Source organism: Camelus ferus, chromosome 12 (genome assembly GCF_009834535.1).
Source record: "Camelus ferus isolate YT-003-E chromosome 12, BCGSAC_Cfer_1.0, whole genome shotgun sequence".
In the NCBI taxonomy this organism is placed as follows: domain Eukaryota; kingdom Metazoa; phylum Chordata; class Mammalia; order Artiodactyla; family Camelidae; genus Camelus; species Camelus ferus.
Window position 1 is genome coordinate 16,281,693 of NC_045707.1, and position 25,523 is coordinate 16,307,215.

Genomic DNA, 25,523 nt, shown 5'->3' on the forward strand with positions numbered 1-25,523 from the left:
TGCTTCTACAGTTTTGTTTTGAAATGGTGTTAGATAAAATAAGGGAATAAATAGAGACTGGGTGAGAGGCAGAATCTCCATCCCCGTGTCACACTGCCAGAGGGAGCTCTGGGGAAGGCTCTTCGGGGGGCCGGTCCTCACTCCGCTGTGCGGTCTTCTCCACCACACAGCCCTCTTCATTGTCCGTGCGGAAGGGGAGGCTGGAGGGGGACCAGGAGGGACGGAAGTCTTCATTCCCAGGCTCCTCGGGGTTACAATCTTCGGGCACTAGTGCTTCTAGAGTGGATGTTTTCCCCACCTCTGATTTACAGAGGGCAGCCGGGTCTGTTGGGCTACAAGCCACCAGTGAGGTAACAGGGAGAGAGAAGACATTCAGATCCTTCTCCTTGGGGAAAGAGGATGGGACTTCTTCTGTATCAGGCTCTCCTTTCACCCCCAGGACTGGCCTCTGCTCCACCTGGTAATAGACTAGGGGCCCACTGTTCAAGTAGGATGCGTTGTTCACTGCGGAGGCGGCTGGGTGGTCTGAGTTCTCGGCAAAACACAGCACGGAGGAGCCTGGGGGCAGCTGAGCCTGGATGAGAATGGGGGCCGTGAGGCCTGGGCACAGCTCTTCGGGGACAGCCAGGGGCTCCTCCAGGATGCACACGCCCAGGCTCTCTATGCTGGAGTCCAGGCTGGCACTGGAGCCGCTGGAGTCCTCCTCCGCCTTGAGCCGCTCCAGTTCCTCCGCGCTCTGCAGGTGCATCACTGCCGTCTCATTCTCAGCAATGAACTCCTGGAAGTCCTGTGTCTCCGAGCCCTGGGCTGCGGCCAGGCTGCAGCTGGCAGTGGGGGAGGGCTCCTCGTCCGGCGCTGGTGGGTGGCTCACCTGCCGCTTGCTCTCCAGCTCCAGCTTCATGATGGTGTGGAGGTAATGAGTCCGGACCCGAATTGGATTGAATTCAATGCGTCCAGCCATGTTCCCACAGCCATCCCGGGAGCAGCCACATGGGAAGGACATGCGATCCACCTAAGGAGGAGACAAGGAGGTTGAGGTCAGGTGAGATAGGAGACATTAGCTGGCGAACACAGGGAGCTGGGGTCTGAGGGCTTCTTACAAGAGAACCACCAATTCAAAACATGACCTGCAGCATCAGCTAACAGAGCTCTAGGTGGGAGTCTTCAGGCCACTTGCATTTCAATTCCAGCGCAGCCATTAATTAGTTGTGTGACCTCAAGAAAGTCATTTCTCTCTCTAGGGCTTTGTTTCCTCTTCTAAACAAAAAGTAGACAACGATCAGGCCAAAGGGCCTTTCCAGTTAAAAGTCCAGAGATTCCACTCTGAATGCTGACAGTTCTCAGAGAAAAGAAATGTATGTACCTCAGAGACTTTTCTAGAACTTACCTGCTGTATTAAGAAAACAGAAGGCCAGTAAGCCTTCTTTGATGCGTTCCTTGATGACAGGCATGGGAAAGGGGGCAGCAGATCTAGCTCGTCCAAAGCAATACATGCTGGGGCAACTAGGCGAGAGTAACCTTTGCCTGCTAAGATGCTGTAAGGAAGGTTCAAACAAAACAATGGCCAGCTCTTCACTACCTGCTTCATTTCCCTCTGTGGGTTGACCAGTTTGGTTGGGAAGCAGTTATCAAGGTAATGAACTTACAGACCAGGGGTATCTGGAAAGGAGATGCTTTCTACCTCTTTATCTCCCTTTTGAGTCCCAAAAAAGAAAAAAAAAACCCCACAAAATTCACATATACCAAAAATAAAATTAAAAACGTGAGTAGACAGATAGGTACAGATACACATTGACTTCCTATGCCATCAACTTCTAGAACTCTCCCTCCTAGTTATTAGGAACAGTCCATTTCTTAGGACTGTCCTCAGACTGATTCGTTGTGGGACTTAAGTCTCAGAAGCGTTATCTGGCCAGACCTGCTATAGCTATTTGATACCAACCTGAAATTAAGAAAGAAAAGGTTGGTTAGGATAAATTTAACCACAAGGACTCAGTCCCCATAGCCTCAGTATGCAAGTTCTAGATAAAATTCATTCTTTGGGATGGTACTGCCCTTTTCAATTGAGATGTGTCTTCCAAACCGCCCCTTGTCAGAAGGCCATCGGGGGATGATGCCTTCTGTGCGTTAGGACACCGTGGATTAAAGCTCTTCCAGCTCAAGTCTGCTCCTGAATTACAGATTCTGAGAACTATTCTCAATTTTACAAAACTGGAGTAGAGGTAGAGGTACTGTGAATAAGGGCCGGATAAAACCTAAAAGGCCTACCTCAGTTCTCTGCTCCCATTTATGTCAAGGAATCAGTCAATACAGAAACAACTACTACATGTTAGACTTCTAACCCCTCATCCTCCATGTGCAGACGACTGCTTCTGTCACCTCTGAGGTGAGAGCACAGAAAAAAAGATACCCATCGCTCTCTCCACAGCCTAAGAATCCTGTCATACTTGTTTTCTTTGTTGGCGGAGGAAGGTTGCAGAACTGGGGAGTGTTCAGTCATGGCAAGTCCACCTGTGCATGGCCACCTCCCATGTTCACAGGCGCCCACACCCCAGCCCCTGACACTAGTGTAGACGGACCGTCTCAGGCCAGCTGGACTGACCTGGCATTTAATCCCAGCCTGGCTACAGGCACACGCTTCCGGGTCACAGTACAGTCGACAGTCACAACCACACTCTTCCCGTGACAGGCGGATGGCTCGAAGTTCTTGCTTCTCTTCAGCATCAATGCGGTGGACCCCAGAAGCTCTCAGCAGGGCCCGTCGCCGTTTGGTGGGCAGGGGCTGCAGGAAGAAGTAATCATCCACCTCCACATTTTCCACATCAATATCTTCATCTGAAACATCATCCAGTGTCAGGCCGTCGGCCTCCACCGACTCCACTGTCCCATTCTTGGTCAGCTGCCGAAAGACAAGAAGGAAGGTCAGCCTCTAGGGCTACCAGCAGGAGCTTCTCACCCAGCGCACCCAGGGCAGCACGATCCAGGTGAACCTTCTGCCGTGAGGGACAAATCTGTGCAGCCCATCCTGTTGTGTGTGTGGCCAAGGGGCTCTGTAAGCATGGCTAGTGCAACTGAGTACATTTAACTTTAATTAATTAAACTAGTGGCTACCATACTGGGTAGTATAAGTCAAGAGAAGTAGTCTAGAGCAGGAAGATAGGAAACCTTCTGTAGTTCTAACACCACCCTTCAACACAAGGGACATCACCTTTCGGATCAAAGTTTCTTAAAACCCCTGGCTCATCCTCCTTCCTGAAGATAATCTTTTCCCACAAATAGACCCTCAATTCTCAGGCTTATGCCCGTGGGCTTCAGCTAACCTGCCTTCTAATACAGGGAGGACAAGGTCCATCAATGGCTGGATGTTCCTTGGATATAAATAACCTTGCAAAACACCCTTCAATTTGTACACCGAAGGACCCAAAAGCACATTCTGGGAAGAAGAGCACATTTAAGTGTAGTACAAGGCTACCTGCCAGGTCTTTGTCAGTGAACCTGAATCCCCACAGTGTGAATAATTATCTGTGCATACACAGAAGAGCTTCGTTTCACTGGGAGGAGGAAAAAAACCAAGCAAGTTATTAACAGGTATCAAAGAAAGCCTTCACTTCCAATCCATGGCCTAGAAGAAATACATTCTTTCTCCTTCCTAGTCCTTTTTTATTTGATTTCAGAGGAAAGCTGCATGCGAGGTAGGGTGGCGTGTACAATACTGAGTGTACTCTCTACAGGCAGAAATCTGGGCTCTCTGGGTAAGAAGGACAGAGAGCCCGGAAAGGGAATCTTAGTGGAAGGACAGGCTGAAGACAATCTGTGGCTGAATGAGTTCTGAAAACTCACGAGGGAATTCAGGTAAAGAAAATGAGGCCTCATAACCCCCAGGGCTCTGGAAGCTACTAGCAGGATGAAAGCCAAGCTACTGGGGGGTTTGGCTTATTGCATCAGCCAGCCGGAGTAGTGCCGGTAAAGGAATAGCTCCTGGGAGAGACGTGATGCAACAGACCGGGTAACAGGCCATATACTTGTTTTGTTTGTTTGTTTGTTTGTTTGTTTGTTTGTTTGTTTGTGGGGAGGTGACATAGAAATGAAGGAAATAAAGTGGTGCTTCTGGGGATTCCCTAGTCAGTTATTTCCATCCCAGGCAGGCCAACTACGAGTCACCTTTCTGCAGACCTTACGTCGCCCATTTCACCAGGGTTGGCCTCCTCCTAGCCTCTCAAAGGAAAGGGATCAGAGATGCAATAGAAAGAAACCCATGCAGATCTGAGAATCTGATGTATTATAATAGAGGTGGCATTTCAAGTCAGTGAGAAAAAAAAGCCTTCTAGTCATTAAATGGTATTGGGACAACTGGATTTTCTTCTGGAAAAAAAAATTAAGTTAGATCCTCAATTCATACTGTTCATAATAATGAATTCCGTACAGATAAAAGGCCAAAAAAAGTAATAGAAATATTAGAAAAATTATAGATACTAATACTGGTACAGAGCACCAGCAGCTGTTTTCTTTTGTTCTTTTTGTGTGTGTGTGGCATTCCAGAACGACAACAAGTATTAGACGGCATATGGGATATGCAAAATGTCTATTTTTAAGACCAACTGCCTCCCCTATAGAATGCTAAAGATAGGAGAAACTTCTAAGAAAAGAGTAAATTGGACCTGGGGAGAGCAAAGAAAGGATTTTCTCTTGACACAGAAAGATGCATTAGATGCCACCATGGTGCTGCTCACTAAATCCACTAACAAGTAGGATTTCCTGTATCTCCATCTTGAGTTTGCCTGGCTTTGTCCCTAGACCGCCTACAAGGGAGGACCCAAAACTGGGTGGTACCCTGCTTTGACAGGTCATCCCTCTAACAGATGCAGGAGCGGGGTTTCTTCTCAGGGAAAGGGAAGAGAGCCTTCACTGCAAATGATGAGAGCGGTGTTTATTTGCCCAGCTGTTGCTATAGCAGCAGGAAGGTGATAGGGTCAGTGATGGAATTCCTCAGACAGAAGAAAGGGAAGCCTGAATGTCATTCTAGTTAGAAAAACAGGTGGAAGGCTTTAGGCGTAGACTGCGGGGAGTAGACAGAGAGCTCTCAAAGGGAGAGAGCGGGAGAGCCAGTTCACATACATCCTCTGCCCCCAGTTCTCCAATGCTAGCACATTCTGGTGTCTCATTAGGATTTCACCCACAACCTAGGAAAAAAATGCAGCCACCTGTTGTAATGTGGGTCTCCATACTCTGAGCCCAGAAGAAACATGGCCAGGCCTAAAGCTGTATTCCCCAAATTTGGAACTGGGAACTCAGGGGGCAACTTTTGCAGACGGGTGGAAAATCTAGCTGTGGCATACTGAGCAATGCTGAGCACAAACGGGCAGCTATAAAGAGCAGCTGAGATGGTCTTCTTCCAGCCCCTGCTCTCCTCCTCAACTCGAGGAGCTGGTGCGGCATTGGATTGCAGGCCCAGGGCAAATCGAAATAAATATTTGGTAATGCAGTTGTTTACACCTAAAAAACTATCACCTAGAAGCAACAGGAGTTACAGAAACTGTGGGATCTCTTCCAAGAGTGTAAAAGATCCAAAACTTACTCCGTGCATCAGGGAACTGGACGATCACTTGACAAGAAATTAAAACACTGCTTCCTCAGGTTCCAGGGGTGGCAGATTCGAATGACTTCAGGTATTCAGATTTTCAACTTCAAAAAAAATTGTAGAGGGGGCAAGCATAGGGAATTCTAGGGAAGCCATTTTGCTATCTCTGCTAGACTCCCCACCAGAGACAAAAAGAATGGTGTCTCAGACTGAGATCTGATCCCAAATCTGAGATTTCTCATGAGAAAGATGTGAAATCTCTACACGCCAAACGCAACAGTCCAAAAACAAACAAACAAGAAAACACAACACGGCAGACCTAGATGGTTTCCCGCTTTATCTTAGCCCACGGGAAGTACCAGACCCCAGGCCCCTCAGGCACCTTCATCTTCTTGGCATGGAGTTTCTCCTCCTTCAGGTGTTCACGGAGAATCTCCCGATGGTTCACCTCCTGCTCTTGAGCAAACTCACAGAGAGTATAGCTGCGAACAGAGTTGTGGCGCTGGGCCATGCCCAGAGAGCTGCCGCCCTGGCTGGGCACACTGGTGAATCCCTGGCGCCGGGCAAAGTAGTACACAGTCACCTGGTCAAAGCGCACATTCTTCCTCCGCAGCTGCTTCTGCCGCTTCAGGATGGATGTGGCTGAGAAGAGAGAACAGAAAGTTTTATTAACCCAGACGTGGCCTGTTTGGGGACTTCACTATTTCTCATTCACCCAGGCTCTCAACTCTTCTCCAAAGGTGCTCCCAGTATCTACAGACCTTCCTAATTTTCAAATCTTAAATGCACAGTTGGAAGGGACCCTGAACATCAGCTGGTCCATACCACTGCCTTGCCTCCAGATTGACTTCACCCCAAACAGATGACCACAAAATCTATTTTTAGACATCAGCTGGGAAGAGAATCCCTAGGTAATCTTTTCAGGATATATCAATCTCCATAGCTTCACTGTCCAATCCAGCAGCTACTAGCCACATGTGGTAATTTAGATTAAAATGAAAAAAAAAATTTAAATTCAGCTCCTCAGTTAACACCAATCACACTTCAAATGCTCAACAGCCACATATGGCTATTGGCTACTATACTGGACAGTGAAGATACAGAACATTTCTATCATAACAGAAAATTCTATTGACCAGTGTTGGTCAATAGCAGGAGAGAGCTTTCTTTCTTCTATAAAGGGCCAGGTAGTAAATATTTTATGCTTTGCAGGCCATGATGTCTCTGTTGCAACTATTTAACTCTGCCATTATAGCATGAAAGCCATCAAAAACACGGTGTGGCTGTGTTCCAATAAAACTTTATTTACAAAAATAGGCAGTGGGCCAGATTTAGCTCATGGGCAACTCTTGATCTATAGAATCAGAGGTTCCTTCCAAGAAACTAATTGAGCCGTAAGAATTAAGAAATGTGGAGATGCCCTAGTTGTCCAGGCAGTAAGCACTTATGTCCTGCTAGAGCTACAGTTTTGTGGAACTCTATGGGACTCTGGTGGGGCGGGGTAGAATCCTGGACGACTCCTTCAATTAAATTCAACCCTTTCTGGAGACTCACAAACCACAGCTCAAGTAAAATCAGCTAGAATAAATCATCCTTAAGTCTGTGATATTAGAGCAATTAGGTCCTCCAAAGAGCAAGGTTGAGCTAAAGGTGGGAAAGATTATGATTAAAGGCAAATCCCCAAGCTAGACAGATGCTGTCTTAACAAATGCAGTGGGCTCTGATGCGAGGCTTGGGGGATGGGGGTGTAGGCAGGGAGGGAGCGGCTCACTCACGTGTGAAGCTGGCAGTTGTAGGAGGATTGAGGCTGTCGCAGCTGTCTGCACTGTCACTGCTGGAGATCTCATCATCTGAGTTGGAAACTGATGAGCCCACATCCACATCATCAAACTTCCTCTTGAGACCCGAGCCCGTGAATGCATCCATTGGTTTCAAAGGGGTTTCCTTGGGGAGCCCACCACGCTGGCCCCAAACCCCCTGCTCACCACCAGTTAGCCAGGTGCATTAGGATTCTGCCCAGGGGAAAAGAGGAATCAGCGTTCCTGTCCTCAGACAGACCCCTCCCAAGTCCATACACACAGCTCTCCAAGTGAAGAAAGCAAGCACCTGAGCTAAGCACCGAGGTCTGCTCTCTAGAGACTAGGTCGTATCTCCACTTATTCCCGCCAGCACGCTCCTACTTTTGTTTCTCCTCAGCCCCTCCAGTCTCAGTCATTCTCAGAATAATGAGATGAGTAGCAGCAGCACCTTTCCCAGCGGAGTGAAGGCCTTTGGTTCCAAGCCACCAGGGCTCTAGGCTTCATTAGCCCAGGGGTAACAGTAGCTGCTCTTCTGATCCCCCAAGAGAGCGCTCCATGGGGCCAGTAGGAGGGACTGGGGATCAAAGGCAGAATCAGGCTGTGCCTAAACCTACACTCGATCCAATGATTTTTCCTAGTGGAAATATAGCCTGGCACTTCCTGAAGTGTATCCATTAAACTAGCTAGTTCCACAGATATTAATATGTTAATTGCTTTTACAAGGAAACAGGACTGCTGTGTCAAAATGCTTTAGGAAACTGCTTCTGGGAAGACCTCTTAAAGGCTTTTAATATGCTAATGGTGAAGGGTGGGAGAAAACAGAATGCAGAGTTTCACACACATGATTAAGGAACCCCTTATTTCTAGAGTATCTTGGGGGGCAAATGATCCTTGGAACACACTTTGGGAAATACTGCTCTAGGCTTTCAACTTCAAAGTAAGCTGACAGTCAGGGAAACGCTTTACCCGGATCTTCACAAATGTGAAGTGTCTCACGAGGCTCCTAAAAAGGTCAAATTTGGTTCTAAAGAATGGACTGAAAGAGGGGGGTGGGGATTGACTGACAATTAGAATCTGTGCTGGCTTCAAAGCCAAGAATCTTTCCCAATCTCATACTGCTCCAGAAAAAGGGCCCAGCTGATCTACCATCATCCTCTGTGCAAGGAAGACTTAGCTTTACAGTCTTTGCCCTCTATAAAGAAACCAGCAAGGACACAACAAATAGCAAAAGAAGTGACAATTTACTCTGGTTACATCAATACAGCAGGCAGTGTTTCAGCATGCTGCCACACAACCAAAGAGTCTGGGGCAGTCCACTTCCCAGGTACAAATCTTTCTCCTCCTCCACCTTTGGACTTAAATTCCCAAGGATATGAATCTGCTCAGCAGAAACACTGTCAGAGCCGAAGCCACATGTGATGATACAAAACCTCCCTGCTTTGCCTCAGTAATGCCAGAATCTCCCCAGACTATGATCTCACTAGTTGCTAATTATGCAGCAGGAATAACAACACTGCCCAGAAAGCCAGGGCTGCATTACTGCAGAGCAGCTACCCAGAATATACTGTGGTGTCAAGATTTGCCTGCTACAGAGCTGTTTTTCTGGACTGTCTCTTGGAAGCAATTTGCCTGCTCTTGGGTCAGCTCTACAGAGTCAACCAGACCTAATAAGCACTTTAGATATTTCCTAATCTATCTATCCAGATCTCATTAAAATTTTTCATTCAAGTCACAAGATGCACCCAAGAAACCTCAGGCATCATAGGTCTCAGACAAGCATAGTCCTGAAATAAACTGACCAGTGAGAAAAATGTAAGCAAGTACTTGATAAGAATTACAATGAAATTTTTAAAATAAACTCAAAGTGTCAATTATGTTCTTCAGCTTACTCATCTCACCATCAGAGGTCACGTTCCTAGGACATGGTAAGAATGGAGAGAGCCAAAGACTTTCATGGGTTAAGATTTCATCTGGGCTTAAAGCTACATATTAACTAACAAATTTCTCATTCCATTCCATTATTGGGGGAGGGGAGACCTTTGCAATCGAATACTTATGTGGGTGGAATAAAAAAAATTAGAGAATAATGTTGACCACTGAATTTAATATTTCCTCCCCACTTACAAACCTTATCGAAAATCAATTATACTTCAGTAACAAAAAAGTTTAAAAAATAATGATAAATAATAAAAAATCTTATTGACCACATGAAAAAGTAGACTAAGCTGAAAATCTTTCTCAGAAAGGACTAACGTCCCGCTTCAGTTTTAACTGAGATCCAGTTAGTGCTGCTCCTAGGAAAGTGCCTTCTTCCTCAGCCTGGAAGCACGCAGGGATTGATGACTGGGAGCAAATGTGCCCTCCTGTCCTTTGCTCGGCTGTCCCTCTGCTTCTGGTAGTGTGGGTTCCCTCTGAATATTTCTCTGTAAGCCCTGCATGTGGTTGGGTCTGGTCCAAGATAGTCTTTATTACGAGAATTCTCCACTGTCTTAACCCAGTGGCCCTTTCTCTTCAGGTCACCTTTTGTGCACTCTGGTGCAGCCAGGATTGCTGGCTGCTTGTTCTAGTCTCCTTCTCTCTTTTTCCTACGTCTTCCTCACCTCCACTTCTGGAATAGGCTTCTGGGCAATGATAGGAGGCAGGTAAGAAAGAGGCAAAAAGATGTGAAACCGAAGAGAACTGTTTTTCTTAAAATGCCTGAGAGTCTTCTGAATCTACGGCAATAAGTGTAAATAATGGGAATACTCACTGAGCTCTCGCCCCTCCCCCTCCCCATCCCAGGATGTTGGCATCACTTTCTCTGACATTAACCCATTACAAAAAAATTTTAAAAATCCAATGATTCTGTCCCAACAACCAATATAAGTTTAAATTTCAACCCAGCTTTCCTTGTCCAACTCTCTGGTGTGAACTTGACTAGTTAGATAAAGATGTTCACTGGGCACCAAGGAGAAACCTCCCATCCACTTCCACAGTGGCCTGAAGAAATCTTTTTCTACAATAGCAACAACAAGAATAGGTTCCACGCTTTTCCAATTTATGAATTCAACTTCCTTTCAAACCGCAATTAGAAATCAGTCATTCCCACCTCTCTCAACTATTTATTCATTGGCAGAGGATCAGTGCTTGTGTTCAAGAAAAACACTTCTAAGTTATACTCCAAGCACTTAAACCCATACAGAAATAATCAAGATGAGGCTGGAAAGGCAGATCATAACTGACAGTTAACTGTCAAAACGACCAACTCAAACAATAAATGCTTTTGGAGAAAATAATGCAAACCTCTATAAAAGCTTTTATGCCAGGAAAATGAAATGTCAGCTGACACTTTGTAGCTACATGCCTTACTGTCTTTTCTCAAGTGTTTCTAGCTGAATATTTCCCAAAGGTATATGAAATAATTCAGATTCACAGCATACAGAAGATACCAGGATAGCACCAAATAAAGTAGATCTATAGCATAGATGTATTTTAGTACTAGAGCTAAGCCTCTGCAGGCTTGTGTGGATTCCTTTAACAACCCCCCCAAATAAAAAACCAGCATATGTGAGACTAGCCAAAAAGAAAAAATTGCCCTTTCCCCCAGTTTTGTGGATGCAGAATGTATTGACAAAGTTTAGGTAATGCAAGCCTCTCTTGTGAATGAGTCCAAAATAAGATGAGGTACATCTCAGAGGAGAAGGCCTCTCTACTCGACTGGAACCCAACCTTCTGCTAAAGGTCAAGGGACGAAAATCTCTAGTAAGATCAGTGCTACCATCTGTAGCTGGGTTGGAGGAAGGAAGGCTTGCTGCTAAGTGTCAGGATCAACCTAAATAAGATGACGGGTCTTGTTTCTCCTTTTACAAAATACTGTGGTTAATTCTCAAATACTATGAATTTTGTGAATCCATGTGTCCTTGTGATTTACCAGGATCATGAACTTACAAAGTGCTCAAGTGAAAACATCTTGTTTAAACTAGGCATTTCAGGGAAGCCCCCCTCCAACCCTCACTCCCTGTTTTGTATCCCTTCACTGACACAAGATTAGAATTTCATGTTTAAACTCCCAAGGAATGAAGGACACGAGGTCTTTGTGGGAGAACTGGAACATGATGCTGCAGGAACCATTAACTCTCAAGGATATCCAGTCATTTACAACTCTGGCACACACCAACATCCTCCTGGCTTTGGACATTTGCAAAATGGAAAGTCAGTAAAGAAAAGGAAAATCTGAATCCACTATGGATTTACCTTGAACTGAAAACTGCAGGACAAGGGGACACTGTGTCTCTTGGGGATAACTTCTAACGTTTCATACTGAAGAATGGTTTGTGTGTCACACTGCCACTCTAAACCCCTTTAAAAGGATGAATCAAGACCATGGTACTAAAAGGGATGGATGGCAGTCAGCTGCGTGTTTGGGCCTGTGTAAAAAGATCAAGCAAGCAACCAGGGCAAGTGATGCTTTCGTTTTCTCACATAACGCCAGAAAAATGGGAGATATCAGGAACCTGAGCTGAAAGGACATGTCAAGTCACCAGTTCCCCTTAATGGACACCCCCGCTGAACCCTTCAGCTCCTGGCCCATTTCTCTCGGACTCCTGCTAACCTTCCCGCTCATTCCATTCGTCTGCAGCCCCTACCCAACCTTCCCATCCCTTCCAGCCTGCTAGACACAAATTCCCAACCACTCCTCCCACATTTTCCTCTATTTCCCCCCTCCCCTTCCTCACTTCCCTCCATCCTACATCATCTCCACTCCATTCCGAACTCAACCCGCATCCGAATTCCTGCCGGCTTCTAAGCCGCCGGTCGGTCTCCCTCAAGCTGCCCCCGCAGTCCGGGCCCGGGTCCTCCGTGCCCCTCGCTCCCACGCCTCTCCCGACTCTTTCCCTTCCCAGAGGCGCCCTAGCTCCCCGCCCCCCGACCGCTCCCGTCCGAGCCTCCCTCATTTCTGACCCCTCCATCCGCGCAGCTCTGGGATGACCACTCCTCCACAGCCGCCCAGGGGCCGATCTCGAGAAAAGACGAGGCGGCACCCTCCGCCCCGCACCCTCAGGCCCATTACCGGCCCCGCCGCAGCTGCCTCCTCCCGTGATGGTCTCTGCCGCCCCCGCTGCCGCCGCCGCCGCCGCCCTAGCCTGGGTGGGAAGGAGGGAGGAGAGAGCGAGTCCTGGGGCCGCGGCGACAGTCAGGGAGTTCCCAGGGCGGCAGGGCGGGGAAGGATGGTGGGTGGGCAGGTCGGCCGGCAGGCGGCGGAGGGCGGGCGGCTCCGGCAACTCGGGCGCCCCCGGCAGCAGCCGCACAGAACCGCCCCGGCTCCGGCTAACAATAGGATCCGGCCGCAGCGCTCTGGCTCTTATAGGCGCCGGCACGTCCGGACTGAGCCCCGGGGCACGCTGGGAAATGGAGTCTACGTGCCTGCCCCACGCCCAGCGGCATGCCGGGAGTTGGAGGCGGCTACCAGAGCAAAGCCGAAACTCTCCCGCAAACAGGCTCCAGGAGGCGGCGCCTCTGCTGCAGCGGACCCTGGGAAAGCGAGTTTGGCGCAGCTGCAGCCTTTTGAAGAGGAAGAGGGGAGACCCTCAGCTACTGATCTTCAATGACTGAACAAATACTCCTCTAAAACTCTCCTTTTTCCTTTCGCCAGGCTCACACTCCCAAGCCTAAAGGACATAATCCCCCTTATCCTCGTTCATAGGATCTTAGTCTTAAGCAGCGTTATGTGCTGCAGCCTGCCCAAAGTGTGAAGAAAATGCAAGCAATGCACAGTAATCTCAGTATGTATTGATGGATTGTTTTCTTTCCAAAATTTTCTTACATCATTTCCGATCTTCACAGCTTTGCAACCCATTTCTAAAACGGGGGAAACGAAGCTTCAGAACTCAGAAGTTGTGTGTCACTTGCCAAGGACATCCACAGCCTTGGTTTTGGATCTCACTCAGAATGGAAGAACATATTTCTTCCTTGACCTGTAAGGCCCTACAAGACAGAGGTGCACCCTCTCACATCACCAACGCCCTTTCCTATATGTTGTATTCTCTCCTACTTTTCCCCTCCCTTACTCTCCTTTACACTGGCCCCCTGGCCTCCTTGCAGTCCCTTTAACAGGACAATCATGCTCTCACCTCAGGGTCTTTTTGCTTGGAACACTCTTTCACCCGCTAGACACATACTTACTCCCTCACTTCATATTTGCTCAAATGTCCCTTTATCAGAGACCCTTCCTTGACCATATTTCTAAAATGGTGCTTCCTCTAAGTCTCTATTCCCTTGTGTTTTATATATATATAAGCATTTACCATTTGACATGTATTTGTTTTTCTGTCTTCTTTTACTTGATTAAATTTCATGAGAGTAAGAGATTGTTTCATTTACTGTATCCTCAGCACCCAGTACAAAGCCTGGTATTTGACATGAAGGATCTCCATGGATATTTCATGGATATTTATTGAATGGATGGATGGCAGGATTTAAACTCAAGTTACACTGGTTCCAAAGCATGGTGCACTTTTCATTGCCACCAAGAACTATGAGCCAGATCTACTGGCTACCAAGCCAGCTCAGTTTTTAAATTGAGAGGTTAGGTGGCTTGAAAAAAATGCCAAGAATTCCAGTTCTCTCCCCAAGGTGACAACAGAGACCCCAAGAAGCTAGGAAACAACACTGCAAAATGAAAAGCAGATTTAAAAAAAAAAGCAACCCTTAGGGCCACCTGTCTGCTAAAATTTAGGCATGATATAACATGTGATCAAGGCATGAATCCTAGAGCCAGACAGCCTGAATATAAACCCCAATTCCTCTCGCTAATCGTGTGACCCTTGGCGAGGTACGCAACTTCCCTGGGCCTTACCTTCCTTATCTGCAAAGTGGGTATAACAGTATGTATCTCATAGGGTTTTGTGGAGATTAAATAGCTAATATAGTATAAAATGTTTACAACACAGTCAACGTAATGTAAATGTTCACATTTCTGTTTTTCCTGGACACACAGGAAGAAGGCTTCAGACTCTGTAGAATCAGTGGACTAAGTAATAAAAAATGGCCTGAAGGCCATGCCATGTTGGGTAGGCTAAAAAAAAGTGTTTCATAGGTCTACACATCAAGAATTTGAGCAGTCATGGAAACTCATCAGAATACCATCAGCCTCTTCAATGCCCAAGCTTTGTTGGTTAATGACACCAAACTAGAAGACAGCCAAAGCAAATTTAGCACATCCTTTGAGAAAACAGCAGAATCCAATTTGGCAGTAAGCTCTAATCAGTCAAAACAACCATCTGGACTTCTAACAAACAACACAACCACTTATTACAGTCACTTATTCACCATATTTCATTGTCTTGTTAGAATCACTAGGTAAGTTATTACAATGGTGCCATTTCACCCATAATAACTGCAATTATGCTTCCAACCTAAGCAGGACCTGTGGAGGGCAAATGACCATGAAGCTCAAGTGCAGAAGAGTAGAAACTACAAAGAAAAGTGAAAAGAAATGCTAATATTATTAATATGTAAAAAATAACAATGACATCTAATTCTAAATGTGACTGTTTTTGTTCTAGGCCATGCACAATTCATGGATGCCTGGGTTTGATTTAGGGACAAAAAGGTCAAATAGGAAGAAAAGACATATGATCAACAACAGCAGCCAAAGATGAAAACCAAAGATCAGATTTTATGTCCCAGGTAGTGCTTATACATCTGTCTTGCAGTCATGTCTTTATGTAGAAGTGGTCTTGTCTAATAATAGTAGTAGTATATGATATAATTATATAATATAATGTAACAGTATCCTAAATTTATTGAGCAACTGAATAGTAAGTACAAAATAACTGTTTTATACTCATTATCCTTTGTAATCTCTCCAACAATCCTATGAATTAAGTATTACCTCCTTTTTAAGACGAAAAAGTTGAGGTTTAAGAGGTTATTTTGTCCAAGGTCACACCGAGGAAGAGCAAGATTTGGGATTTGAGCAGAGGCTTATCTGGCACCAAAGCATATAATGTATCAACTACCCTTTACCAAAAGAAACAAAGAGTACTCCCTCCAGGGAGGTTGAAAATTAATGGGTCAGAGGATACTCTGTGCTGAGCTTCTTAGAGAAGAAGAGTTAAGATAAAAGTCTAGGCCATTGTATTTGTTTTTCTGATACAGAATTTGTAGACTTTGTAGATTTACTTTACTAGTTTATGTTTAATTATAATCCAGATCTAGAGATACAGGTACCTCTTTATGACTAATTCCACACTAACCAAAAGAGATCAATAGGGCAAATCTGGGAAAAAGACAGCCACAGCAGTTTAATTAAGCACAAACACGGTAGAAGCTGTGTGTTTTATCAAGGAAGAAGGTTCTCAAAAGGACATACACAAATTGATCTATACATGTGCATAACACACACACACACAAACACAAACCCTATCTAAAAAGCAAAATAACAAGGTTTGAGGGGACAAGACTCCAAGGGTGAGTTTAGAGAAGTCAAGCTTAATAAGCCTAAAAAAGGTGAATGAAAGTCTGAATCAAAGTCATAAAAGATGTCTAGGGAGAGATATTAACTAAATCCTTAAATGAAAAGTTAGACATTAAACTCAGGAAGAAAACTGGAATCTGCAGTGATTAAAATGAGGAATATGTACCTCATATTATGCAAATATATGAAAACAGATAAACTGGGTATTACTCATGTCCCAAAAGATCCCATGCAATACAAAATAGTACAACAATACAACAGTATTTTTTAAATAGCAAGTTCCCTTATAATTGACATTAATCCAATTGAGAATTGTAATTCATATACAATTTTTAAATCTCTGAATTTGAGAATGCAAATGCTAGGCTTGGTTGCAATTTCCAAGTTGACATGTTGAATAGGCCTATGTTCATAAGGAACAGCTCAAAGGAGATCTGGCAGTGAAGAAGAAAGATGAAGAAAAAGGGAGGAAGGAGAAAGAGATGGAAGTTTAAGGTCAAAGGTAAAACACAAGGTCACTGAAAGAAGCAAGAAGGAGAAATAAAGTATTAACAAAACAGAAAACACAAGTGCTGATGGCATTAACCTCAAGTCACATAGGTCATCTTTTACAGCTCATTCCACTTTGCAGTGGTAGTAAATTCTTCCTCATTTAAGCCTTGGAGTTTGTACAATGAAACCAAAATTTAATCACAAACTAAAAATAAATATTCTAGCAGGAAAAGCCTCGGCTCACAACTAGGAAAACAGAGCATTTTTAGGAGAAGCAGAAGAGTGATGCAGGATTACTTTATATGAATTAGCACATAAAAAATGCAGCTAGGTGGGGCATTTGTGCCATTCCTGCTGAGGCTAGAGTTCTCCTAACAGACCAGTAGAGGACATAACAGATCAAATTCCCACAGAGGAAGCATCCACGGCCAAGAAAGCTGACTGAAGATTCAGAAAAACAATAAAATGCCTCAACTTCTCTGGTCCCAAGTTATCTGGAATTGTTAGGTACTGGCCAGAGAAAAAAGCTTCAGCAAAGAGGGAAAAACCCAGTCCTGACTTCAAATAGCTGTACCCCCAAACTGGTGTTACTTTCAAAACTAAATGTTGAAGCTTTGGTCAGTCCTTCACGGTAGTCTGAAGACAGCTCAAATCTCTGCAGCAACCCTGTACAAAAGACTTTCTCTGAAAACTTGGGGATACAAAGTTTTCAGAACACTCTTCATTAGGCATAAATTAGAAATGGCTCGTCTCATTATGCCAAGTCTTCTTCACTTGCCAAGCTTCCCCATGCTCCTCCAACTCAGTGGTGAGGTCATGCTCTATCCCTCACAACATACCCAGTGCCTGACTGTACCTGACTTCCAGGAACCAGAACGTTTGCCCCCTCAAGAGGACCTCACTTTCTCAGGTCTTTCAGACTCTAGCTGTCCTGTATTTGTTGTACTGAAATCTCTTTCCAGACAGTAAGACCATCTTCATTTCCCATCCCTTTTATCTATCTATCTATCTATCTATCTATCTATCTATCTATCTATTTAACAGAGGTACTGGGGATTGAACCCAGGACCTCGTGCATGCTAAGCATGTGTTCTACCACTGAGCTATACCCCTACCTACTCCCATCCCTTTAAATGGCTTCTTAAACAAATCATTTCTGTGGGCAAACATTCTTATTGGAGCGCAATACTAGACAATCTTATTACTTAATAGCCACATTTTATGTAGTGATTGGTATTCAGTCCTTAAGAGTTCTGCGATGACCTCCCCCCTTTTACTTCCTGATCACTCCATTTTAACTATCAAGTCTATAAACAGATTCTTCTTGATGGAACCTATTATACCTCAAGGGAGTAGTACAGACAATGCTAAGTCAAATAGGATGCTACTCCCCCTTCTCAGGAGGGCCTAAAATCTAACCATTTTCCTTCTCGTGTACCCTCACTCGAATGGAAACATTAAACCATCTCCTTTATTTTAAATATCAACTGTCACATTGTTAAAAAGGTAAAATCCAGTAAATTTTACTTCTAGGAATATATCTTAGAGATACACGTGAAAAAACTTATGAGGATGCATGTTCAAATGGACTTAACCTAAATGGGATCCATAGGGAATGGTCATTTTTTCAAAAGAATGTCAAACTATAAATCCTAACATAGAAAGGTATTCAAGACATGTTAAACACAGAAAGCAAACTGCAGAGCATGAGTGCTACATGAATCAAGTGGGTATTTGTGTCGGGGGTCGGGGGTGAGGAGAAAAGAGAAACTTTTTTTAACGACTACCACTAAAGTACCACTAAAGAGCAGGCCTAGGTGACAAGTAGAAAAAGTTGTACCATCCTTTGTTTGAATTTATCATATTGTATATTACTTTCATAATGAAAAAGCTAGTTTAAATTTTTAACTGACAGGATCAATAGTGAAGAGATGCAATTTTTTAAAGTAAGTTGAATAATTACAATGTCCTATCACCACACCAATTCTTACCAATTATATAGCATCGGCACTATAAAATATTTTTTGGAGCTGAAGAAGGCCTAAGAGATTTTCTGGTTAATTTAAGGACCTGGGGGGAGCCTATATAGCTCAGTGGCGGACTGCATGCTTAGCATGCAAAAGATCCTAGGTTTAATCCTCAGTACCACTATCAAATAAATAAATAAACCTAATTACCACCCCCCTAAAAAAGGATCTATGATTACAAACTTATATATGTATTCATTTCTATATAAATTTGAAAACTACTCTAATAAAACCCCTAACACCAAGTAAAAATTAGTAAGTGTAAATTTATAGTAAATATATTAATAGAATTCTGTGTATCATTTACAGTAAACAAGAGTCACAGATTCAGATTTAGAAGGGACCTTAAAAGTTCAACCCTCTCAGCCTAACATTCAGAAAGAAATGGAATAAATAACGAATAAAAATAAAAATAGCAGCCTGCTGAGGAGAGAGCTGACGTCCCTGAAGCTGAGAACCAGTCCTAGAAACAATTAAAAATCAGAAAAAATACCATTAGAAATGTCCCCCGCAATGGCAATATCTGGTAATTATTCACTAAAAAAGCATTTTGGCCTTGTATTTCAAGTTGTCCAGGTCATTTTCAAATAAGTCATTTGACTTAATTTTCCAGTTTCAAAATTTTCAGTTTGTTTCAAACCAGAAGAAATCAGACCATGTTCCAGGTTGATTTTAATGAACGAAAATCTCTGTATAAAAACATTTAAACTTTATCAAATGCTTTAAACACACACACACACACACAGATCTGAATTCAGTACAGAATCTTTTGAACATTATCTTTCTTCACCTCAACATAATGTTTAAAGGGGTTTCTGGATAAAGCTTCATGGGTGAAAAAAGACCTGTAGTCGTACACATGCGCACACACAAGCGCACACAATCACAATCAGGAAGAACTAAAGAATATGGTAAGAATGCGAATGGGATCGGAATGAATTTCTTGTAAAGCTTATACAAAAGAACCCTACATGAGTGAAAGAACTTCCTATGCCAAAAGAAGCAGCAGAGAGGGGAAAGAGAAAGCAGGGGTTAGTCTAACTCATTAATAGTTTGAGAAGGTCATTCAGAACAGTGAATCTGGGGAGTTACTAGGGAGATAATCCCTAGTCTTCACCTCCTCAAATTCTGTGACTCTGATAACTGATGATGCTTTAAAAGCATCTGTGTTTTCATTTTTTGTAAGTCTTGATTTATTCATCATTATTTAGGTGTGGCTTATCCCTTTGGTGTTGATTCCTCGGTTCCAGCCACAGTAAGAAACCATGGACAGCACAGGGCACTGCAAGGGTGGCAGTCACGGATGGCAGTTAACAAGAGCCAGATTGCCTGGGTGTGCATTTCAGTGTCACTAGCCGCTAGCTGCCTGTTACCCAGCAAGCTCCTTAGCCATTCTGTGGCTCCTTTTCCTCATCTTCAATTAGGGATCATTATTACTGACTTTATATAGGCTTATTAAGAGGATTTAAACAAGATAATCCATGTAAAGAATTTATCACACTGCCTGGCACAAGTAAATGTGCAACAAATGTTAGCTAAAATTACTATTAGTCATAGAACTTTGGGGAATCAAAAGAAGAATTCTGTCCTATCTCTCTATTCTTTGATGAGGTTTTCAGAGGCCAATTGTGGCAAAAAGCCAGTGTGTTTGATGCAAAAAAGATCGAGCATCTAGTCTTATGAATAGAGATGTTCACTTTTATGTCAGAAAAAATTTACATGGCTCCAGACCACAAAACTTAACACCTTTCCATTACACATCACACAATTCTCATCACCATTATGCCCTACATTCACCCTAAATGATGTGGCGTTTCTATTGATATTCAACAACAATAGGGTCCAGAAATGTTAATTAAGAATAGTCGCAGAAATGCATGTTGGGCAGTAATCTGTTTGTGCCACAGATCTTGGGCCAGCACGGATGGCTGGGATTCTGCCTCCATGGCCAGGACTCCCCCACACAGTCAGACAAGTCAGGTCCTGCAGCCCTTCAAATCTCCATTTGCAACCCCCTTCAAGAGGGGAGGTTTCAATAGGTGAAGGACGCAGCAGCCACTGAGGAGGAAATGGCCCACACCTACTTCAGTATGATATGATAGCTATCATTGGTTTCTGCTGTAAAAAAAAAAAAAAAAAAGAGAGAGAGAGAAGAATCTTTAGTCAACTGTAAAACACAGGAGAAAAATATGTAGGTAAGGTTTTTATAGAGAAAGAAAAAACAGCAGGACAAGAAGCAGTATAATTATTAATTATCACAGACTACCTGTAATAAATATAAAATAAATTATAAAACCAACATGCCTCATTTTCCTCATTTGTCCGCAGAAGGTGGAAGAGAATGGCACAGAGTTAGTTATCAGTTACACTTTGTCTACTCTGGTAATGGCAAGAAGCCAAATCATACAATGATGTCACTCTCTAATAATGTCACTTTCTTTACCTCAAATACGGCGGTTAATACTTTCCCTTTCTTCTCAAAGAAGTAAAATACTATTTAAAAAAGCTCTTACACTCTGTCAGGAAAAGCGTTTGTCTTACTATTTTATTACCTTTCATTGTGTCCAGAATAAAACAAGCTTCTTCCTGAAAGTTCTGTATCATCTGAAAAAAGCAAGAAATTCTGATTATTAAAAAGTTCAGTTTGCAGTATTTATTTTGCCTATGTGGCTTTTTATTATGTTAGATTTAAGTGAAAAATAATCCTTCGTTTTGTTTTCTCTCCTGTTTAGTTTTTAAAAGTTTTACAAGCTAAGCATTCTAAAACAGCGATCTTAAAATTGGAGTATGCGTTTTCCTGGGCTAACCCCAAGACTTTCCAAGGAGCACACAGATACAGATAGGCCCATATGGGAGGAATTCAACTTCCATTATTTGTTCTTTCCTAAAATTGCCCAAGAACCTCTTTGGTTTTCCTTTTCCACTTTCCCTTCTCAAACTCCCTTTTCCCAATTTATTAAATAAAGGCAAGAGTTTCACCCTCCTGGAGTCCTGTGAAGATGCTCTGCCCTGGGGTATAAAAGCCTACTGCAGAAGTATAATTGCAAATGTGAACTCCAATGACTGGGTAATAAAGTCTTGTGGAGTCACATGGTTTCCAATTCTTCTTCACCAGAATTGAAGAGTGACCTAATCAGAAACTGTCAAATGACAGATGATTCAAAATAATTTTTCCATAACGTCACTAGTGTAATTTTTGGCACATAACTCAGAATTAAAAAAAAAAAATCCAGCCATGCTATTCTAGTGAAACTCCATCCATTCCTGTCTATCCATTTATGTGAATCAGATTCCAAAGCACTCATATCTAGGGGTAAAAAACAGGACGGAATTGATGCTGAACTCCACTTATTCTTGCAATCAATAAGCAGTATTTATCTAAAGATGAATTAATTGTAATGTGAGAGAGGGGAGGGAATTGAGTAAGCCCATTCATCTCATTAACGCACTTTTAATAAATTTTTCTTAATGGTTAACAACTACTTATCCAAACATATAATACATTTATATTGTTTTAATCAACTATATAATTGTGGTGATAATTCTATTCAGCAGAAATAATTTTTCAATTTTTATTGAAACAAATTTTTTTAGTGAAACAAATTTTTGTTCCGAAGAAATACAGGAGGATATTTAATTAAAGATATTCAATTCATTCTCCAGCACCTCCTCTAAAAATAAATAAATAAACCTAATTACTTCCCCACAACCATAAGTAAAATAAAAAATAAATTAAAAAAAAATTTAAAAGATATTCAAGCATAAAAATAGGTTACAGTAAGATGAAATTCTATGGGGGAAGTGAATGAAAATATGAGTTTAAGGAAACAAAGAAATGATATAAAAATTCTGTTAAAAAGTATATTCATGTATTTTTTTAACAGATGGCAGTAGTATAACTACTTTTATATTTAGGTTACATGAAATACAGATAGAATAGTGAAGTAATTATGTCATTTAAAAATGTCATATAATATGCTAAGAAATGACATTTTTTGCAACTATTTAAACTTAAAGCAAAGAATTTTAAGTCAATGTAAAAATGTGCAAGGGGATACACATTAAAAAAAATTATTTTAGAAGGTAAGCAAGCAAAAAGGTTTGAAAAACCTCTTGTCTTAGAAAACACTTTGCCCCAGTAGAACTGTTCTTGCTCGTCATATGCCCAGACAAATCTCTGTCCCCTGGCGACTCAGCTGTACTGAAAATCTACCTCATCACTGATGAGCACATGGATTCCTGTTGGCCCCTGCTTGTAGATCTGGCTGATCTGGCAAGGGGAAATGCTGAAAAGCTGTGCAATTTTTTCAGTCAATTCAACAGCTGTCAGTTCTTCTAGGTAGATGGCATGGTACACTGCAAAAGGGAGAGAGAAACGGCAGTCAGTACAAAGCTTCTCTGCTCTTAAAGGTAATCTGACCACTAGGAATGCCCATTTTTCTGAAAGACACAAGAGGCAAACTGCCTGAATTCAAATCTCCACTCAGCCACTTACTAGCTGTGTGCTCTGGGGCAAGTTACTTAACATCCCTAAGCCTCATTTTCCTCATCTAAATGTTGGAGAGAACAATAAAAACTACTGCAAAGAGGACACACCAGTTGTAAAAATTAAAACATGCAGAAGTGCTGAGAAGGGTGCCTGGCGTGTATTAGGAGCTCAGTCCACATCAGCGACTACCATTACTGCTAGCAAGGGCTGAATCTGCTATTTGAGAAATTCCCATCACACATGCTCGTAAGTCATCTCTTCATCTTCCTTCACATCTGTCCTGGCCTGTTCAGAACGACCTACCGAAGAAAGTACCGTTTGAGTCTCCATCCTCATGCTTCTGCTGCTGCTGCTGCTGCTGCTGCTGCTGCTCCCTGAGCTGCAAGGACTCCTGACAAACATAAATGGTTAGCCTTGGGCGCACCATCCTAAGGAGGGAAAAAAAGCTGTTAGCCAAATGTTTCATGGTAAGCACATTTTAAGGGCGAACTTGGGTGTCTACAGTAATACTACAGAGCTGGGTGAAAACTGGTAGCATTTGGGCCACTGCAGCTCACTTGCTGTTTTATTAACTCATGTGTGTGTGTGGTGTGTGTGTGTGTGTGTGTGTGACTCTGTGTGGTGTGTGTGTGTGTGTGTGTGTGTGTGTGTGTGTGTGTGTGTGTGTGTGTGTGTGTGTGTGCGGCTTTCCTTGAAAAAGTCAGATCTGGTGATCCAAGGCCCTCATTCTTACAAAAAACCAATCAGCTGTTCTACTTGTGTGGTACATGCATCCTTCAGTATATTCCAGACTTGACTGTCATTTACATGTGGCCTCTGTAGTCATTTGAGTTGGTGACCCTTGATGTAAAGGTTAGAAATATTCAAAATATGTGAGTCACTGTTCTATGGGTCAGGTTCAAGATGAACCTTTTGCTTAAAAGCACCAATATAGTAAACCAGAAAACCTCCCTCATCAGCTTGTCCTAAGTAGCTTTAGCCTTCCTTCTGTTCTTCTTAGATAATCATATTCAGTTACCTCTTAATCTGATCATCTTATTCCTCCCTATTTCTAAATGCTCTGTAGATAACACATTTAAAAATGAAAGATCCATTTTTTTCTCCTAGTCATCAATTCTTGAATTTCATCTCTTTCCTTAAAAATTTCCAACTTGATTCAATATCTCTTATAATATATACACAAACGCAAATAATTTACAATCTGTTTCATTATTTAGTCACTGATTTGGTTTTATGGCATTAACCGGTATGTTTTTTCCATTAATATTACTACTACTTATTTTGAATTGTAAATCCCAAACAGGGACTAGAAATGACTCTGTATTACATGTAATATCTGTAAGCAGACACTAAAGCAATTCCCACCCAAACTTAAGAATTATCTCTTCTCTAGTAAAACTGACTTCAGGACTTTGCACCAACTGTTTCTTCTGCATAGAACGCTCTTCCCTCACAATACTCCTAAGCTTCCATCCTTCTTATAACTCAGTTTAAATATCCCCTCCTCTTTCCTGGCCATATTCCGTATACTCTATAGGCCATAACCTTGTTTTTGTTTGTTTTCCTTCAAAACATTTATCACTATTCAAAATACTTATTATTTATATCTTTATTTCTCTCCCCATCAGAAAGCAAAACTCCATGATAATGGTTATAGGAAAGGATATTTTTCATCTTTATTTGGTACATAGCTGGTTTTCAAAAAGAATGTTTTGACAAGATGTGTTTAGCTATACAAAGAGTATTGTCCCTGAATCCAAATCCATTTGAAATCCAACCTCATTGATATTTAACACTAATTACATACCGGCCTTTTAATGCATTAAAAAGTCTGATTCCATCTGCAGGGCCACAGATTTGGATCACATCATCTCTAGTTAGTTTCAATAAATCTGCCCCTGGAATAAATATATGAAAATGGGTGATAAAGGCAAAGGTTCTCTTTGTTAATGACTTCTAAAATGGACTCTGTTACAAGGACAGCTCTTTACTAGTATGCTATAGTCCATAATCTTTTGAACAGTATATAAGGCTCTCCGTGATCTGGCCCCTGCATCCTCTCCCACCTCAATTCCCACCCAATTAACTTATCCACTTCACCCTATGCTTTCATCACACTGGTCATGTCTAATGAGCAAGTTGTTCCTCCTGCCTGGAATATCCTTCCATTGTCTGATCAACAGACTCCTCCTCATCCCTCAAGATTCACTTCGTGCATCACACGTTCCCTAACTCCAGACCCTTCCACCCAAAACACTTCACTTTGTATACACTTATCTACCGTATCACAACTACTTGTTTACCTTTTTTCACAGTTTTATTTTGATGTGCATTTTCTTTGACATTAGATGATGACTGACCAGGAAGTATCCCTTATTCATTTGTATATAACTACCATACCCGGTGCACAGAAGGTGCTAAATAAAAGTGGAATGAGCAAAGAAAATACAATATAGTGGTATCAAGGGGAAATTTTCAGACTACTGGCAAATGTTCCTTGATAAAATACTGTATGGAATATATACATATTTAAAGTATTGTATAGAATAAATATTTTAAAAGTAAAATGAGTTTAAACTAAGAGGTCTTTCTTGAGTATTTAACAGCACAGTTGCAGCTGGTGAGAAAGTCTTAAGAGTTCTATGAAATTCATTTAATCATAAAAATGCACTAAGATCTC

General features: G+C 42.5%; 2 protein-coding genes across 5 annotated transcripts in view; both read right to left on the minus strand.

Moving 5' to 3' along the window:
• CSRNP2 (cysteine and serine rich nuclear protein 2) lies at positions 1-18,862 on the minus strand. Its single transcript, XM_032492847.1, has 5 exons — positions 12,428-18,862; positions 7,354-7,590; positions 5,961-6,220; positions 2,603-2,899; positions 1-1,012 (listed from the first exon to the last, which is right to left on the minus strand). Exons 2-5 carry the CDS (start codon positions 7,502-7,504, stop codon positions 89-91), a joined length of 1,632 nt encoding a protein of 543 aa, XP_032348738.1. The 5' UTR covers positions 7,505-7,590; positions 12,428-18,862; the 3' UTR covers positions 1-88.
• Positions 7,457-25,523, minus strand: part of TFCP2 (transcription factor CP2) — a 58,276-nt gene continuing 40,209 nt past the window's right edge. The window contains exons 11-15 of one of the 4 annotated variants that reach the window (XM_032492850.1): positions 24,651-24,741; positions 23,147-23,271; positions 22,568-22,710; positions 20,907-20,958; positions 7,457-7,590 (exon numbers count right to left, since the gene is read on the minus strand). In XM_032492850.1, coding sequence (XP_032348741.1) covers positions 7,583-7,590; positions 20,907-20,958; positions 22,568-22,710; positions 23,147-23,271; positions 24,651-24,741 — 419 coding nt within the window. In that variant the 3' untranslated portion in view covers positions 7,457-7,582. Of the gene's footprint in view, positions 7,591-19,013; positions 20,473-20,906; positions 20,959-22,567; positions 22,711-23,146; positions 23,272-24,650; positions 24,742-25,523 lie in introns of those variants that run through there. The other 3 variants (XM_032492849.1, XM_006192424.3, XM_006192423.3) reach the window with 3 other exon arrangements.

Coding starts and splice junctions, on each gene's coding strand:
- CSRNP2 (XM_032492847.1), bottom strand. CDS start 7,504: ATGGATGCATTCACGGGCTCGGGTCTCAAGAGGAAGTTTGATGATGTG. Junction 6,221..7,353: donor TACAACTGCCAGCTTCACAC/GTGAGTGAGCCG, acceptor CTCTCTTCTCAG/CCACATCCATCCTGAAGCGG. Junction 2,900..5,960: donor TCCATGCCAAGAAGATGAAG/GTGCCTGAGGGG, acceptor GTCTTTCGGCAG/CTGACCAAGAATGGGACAGT.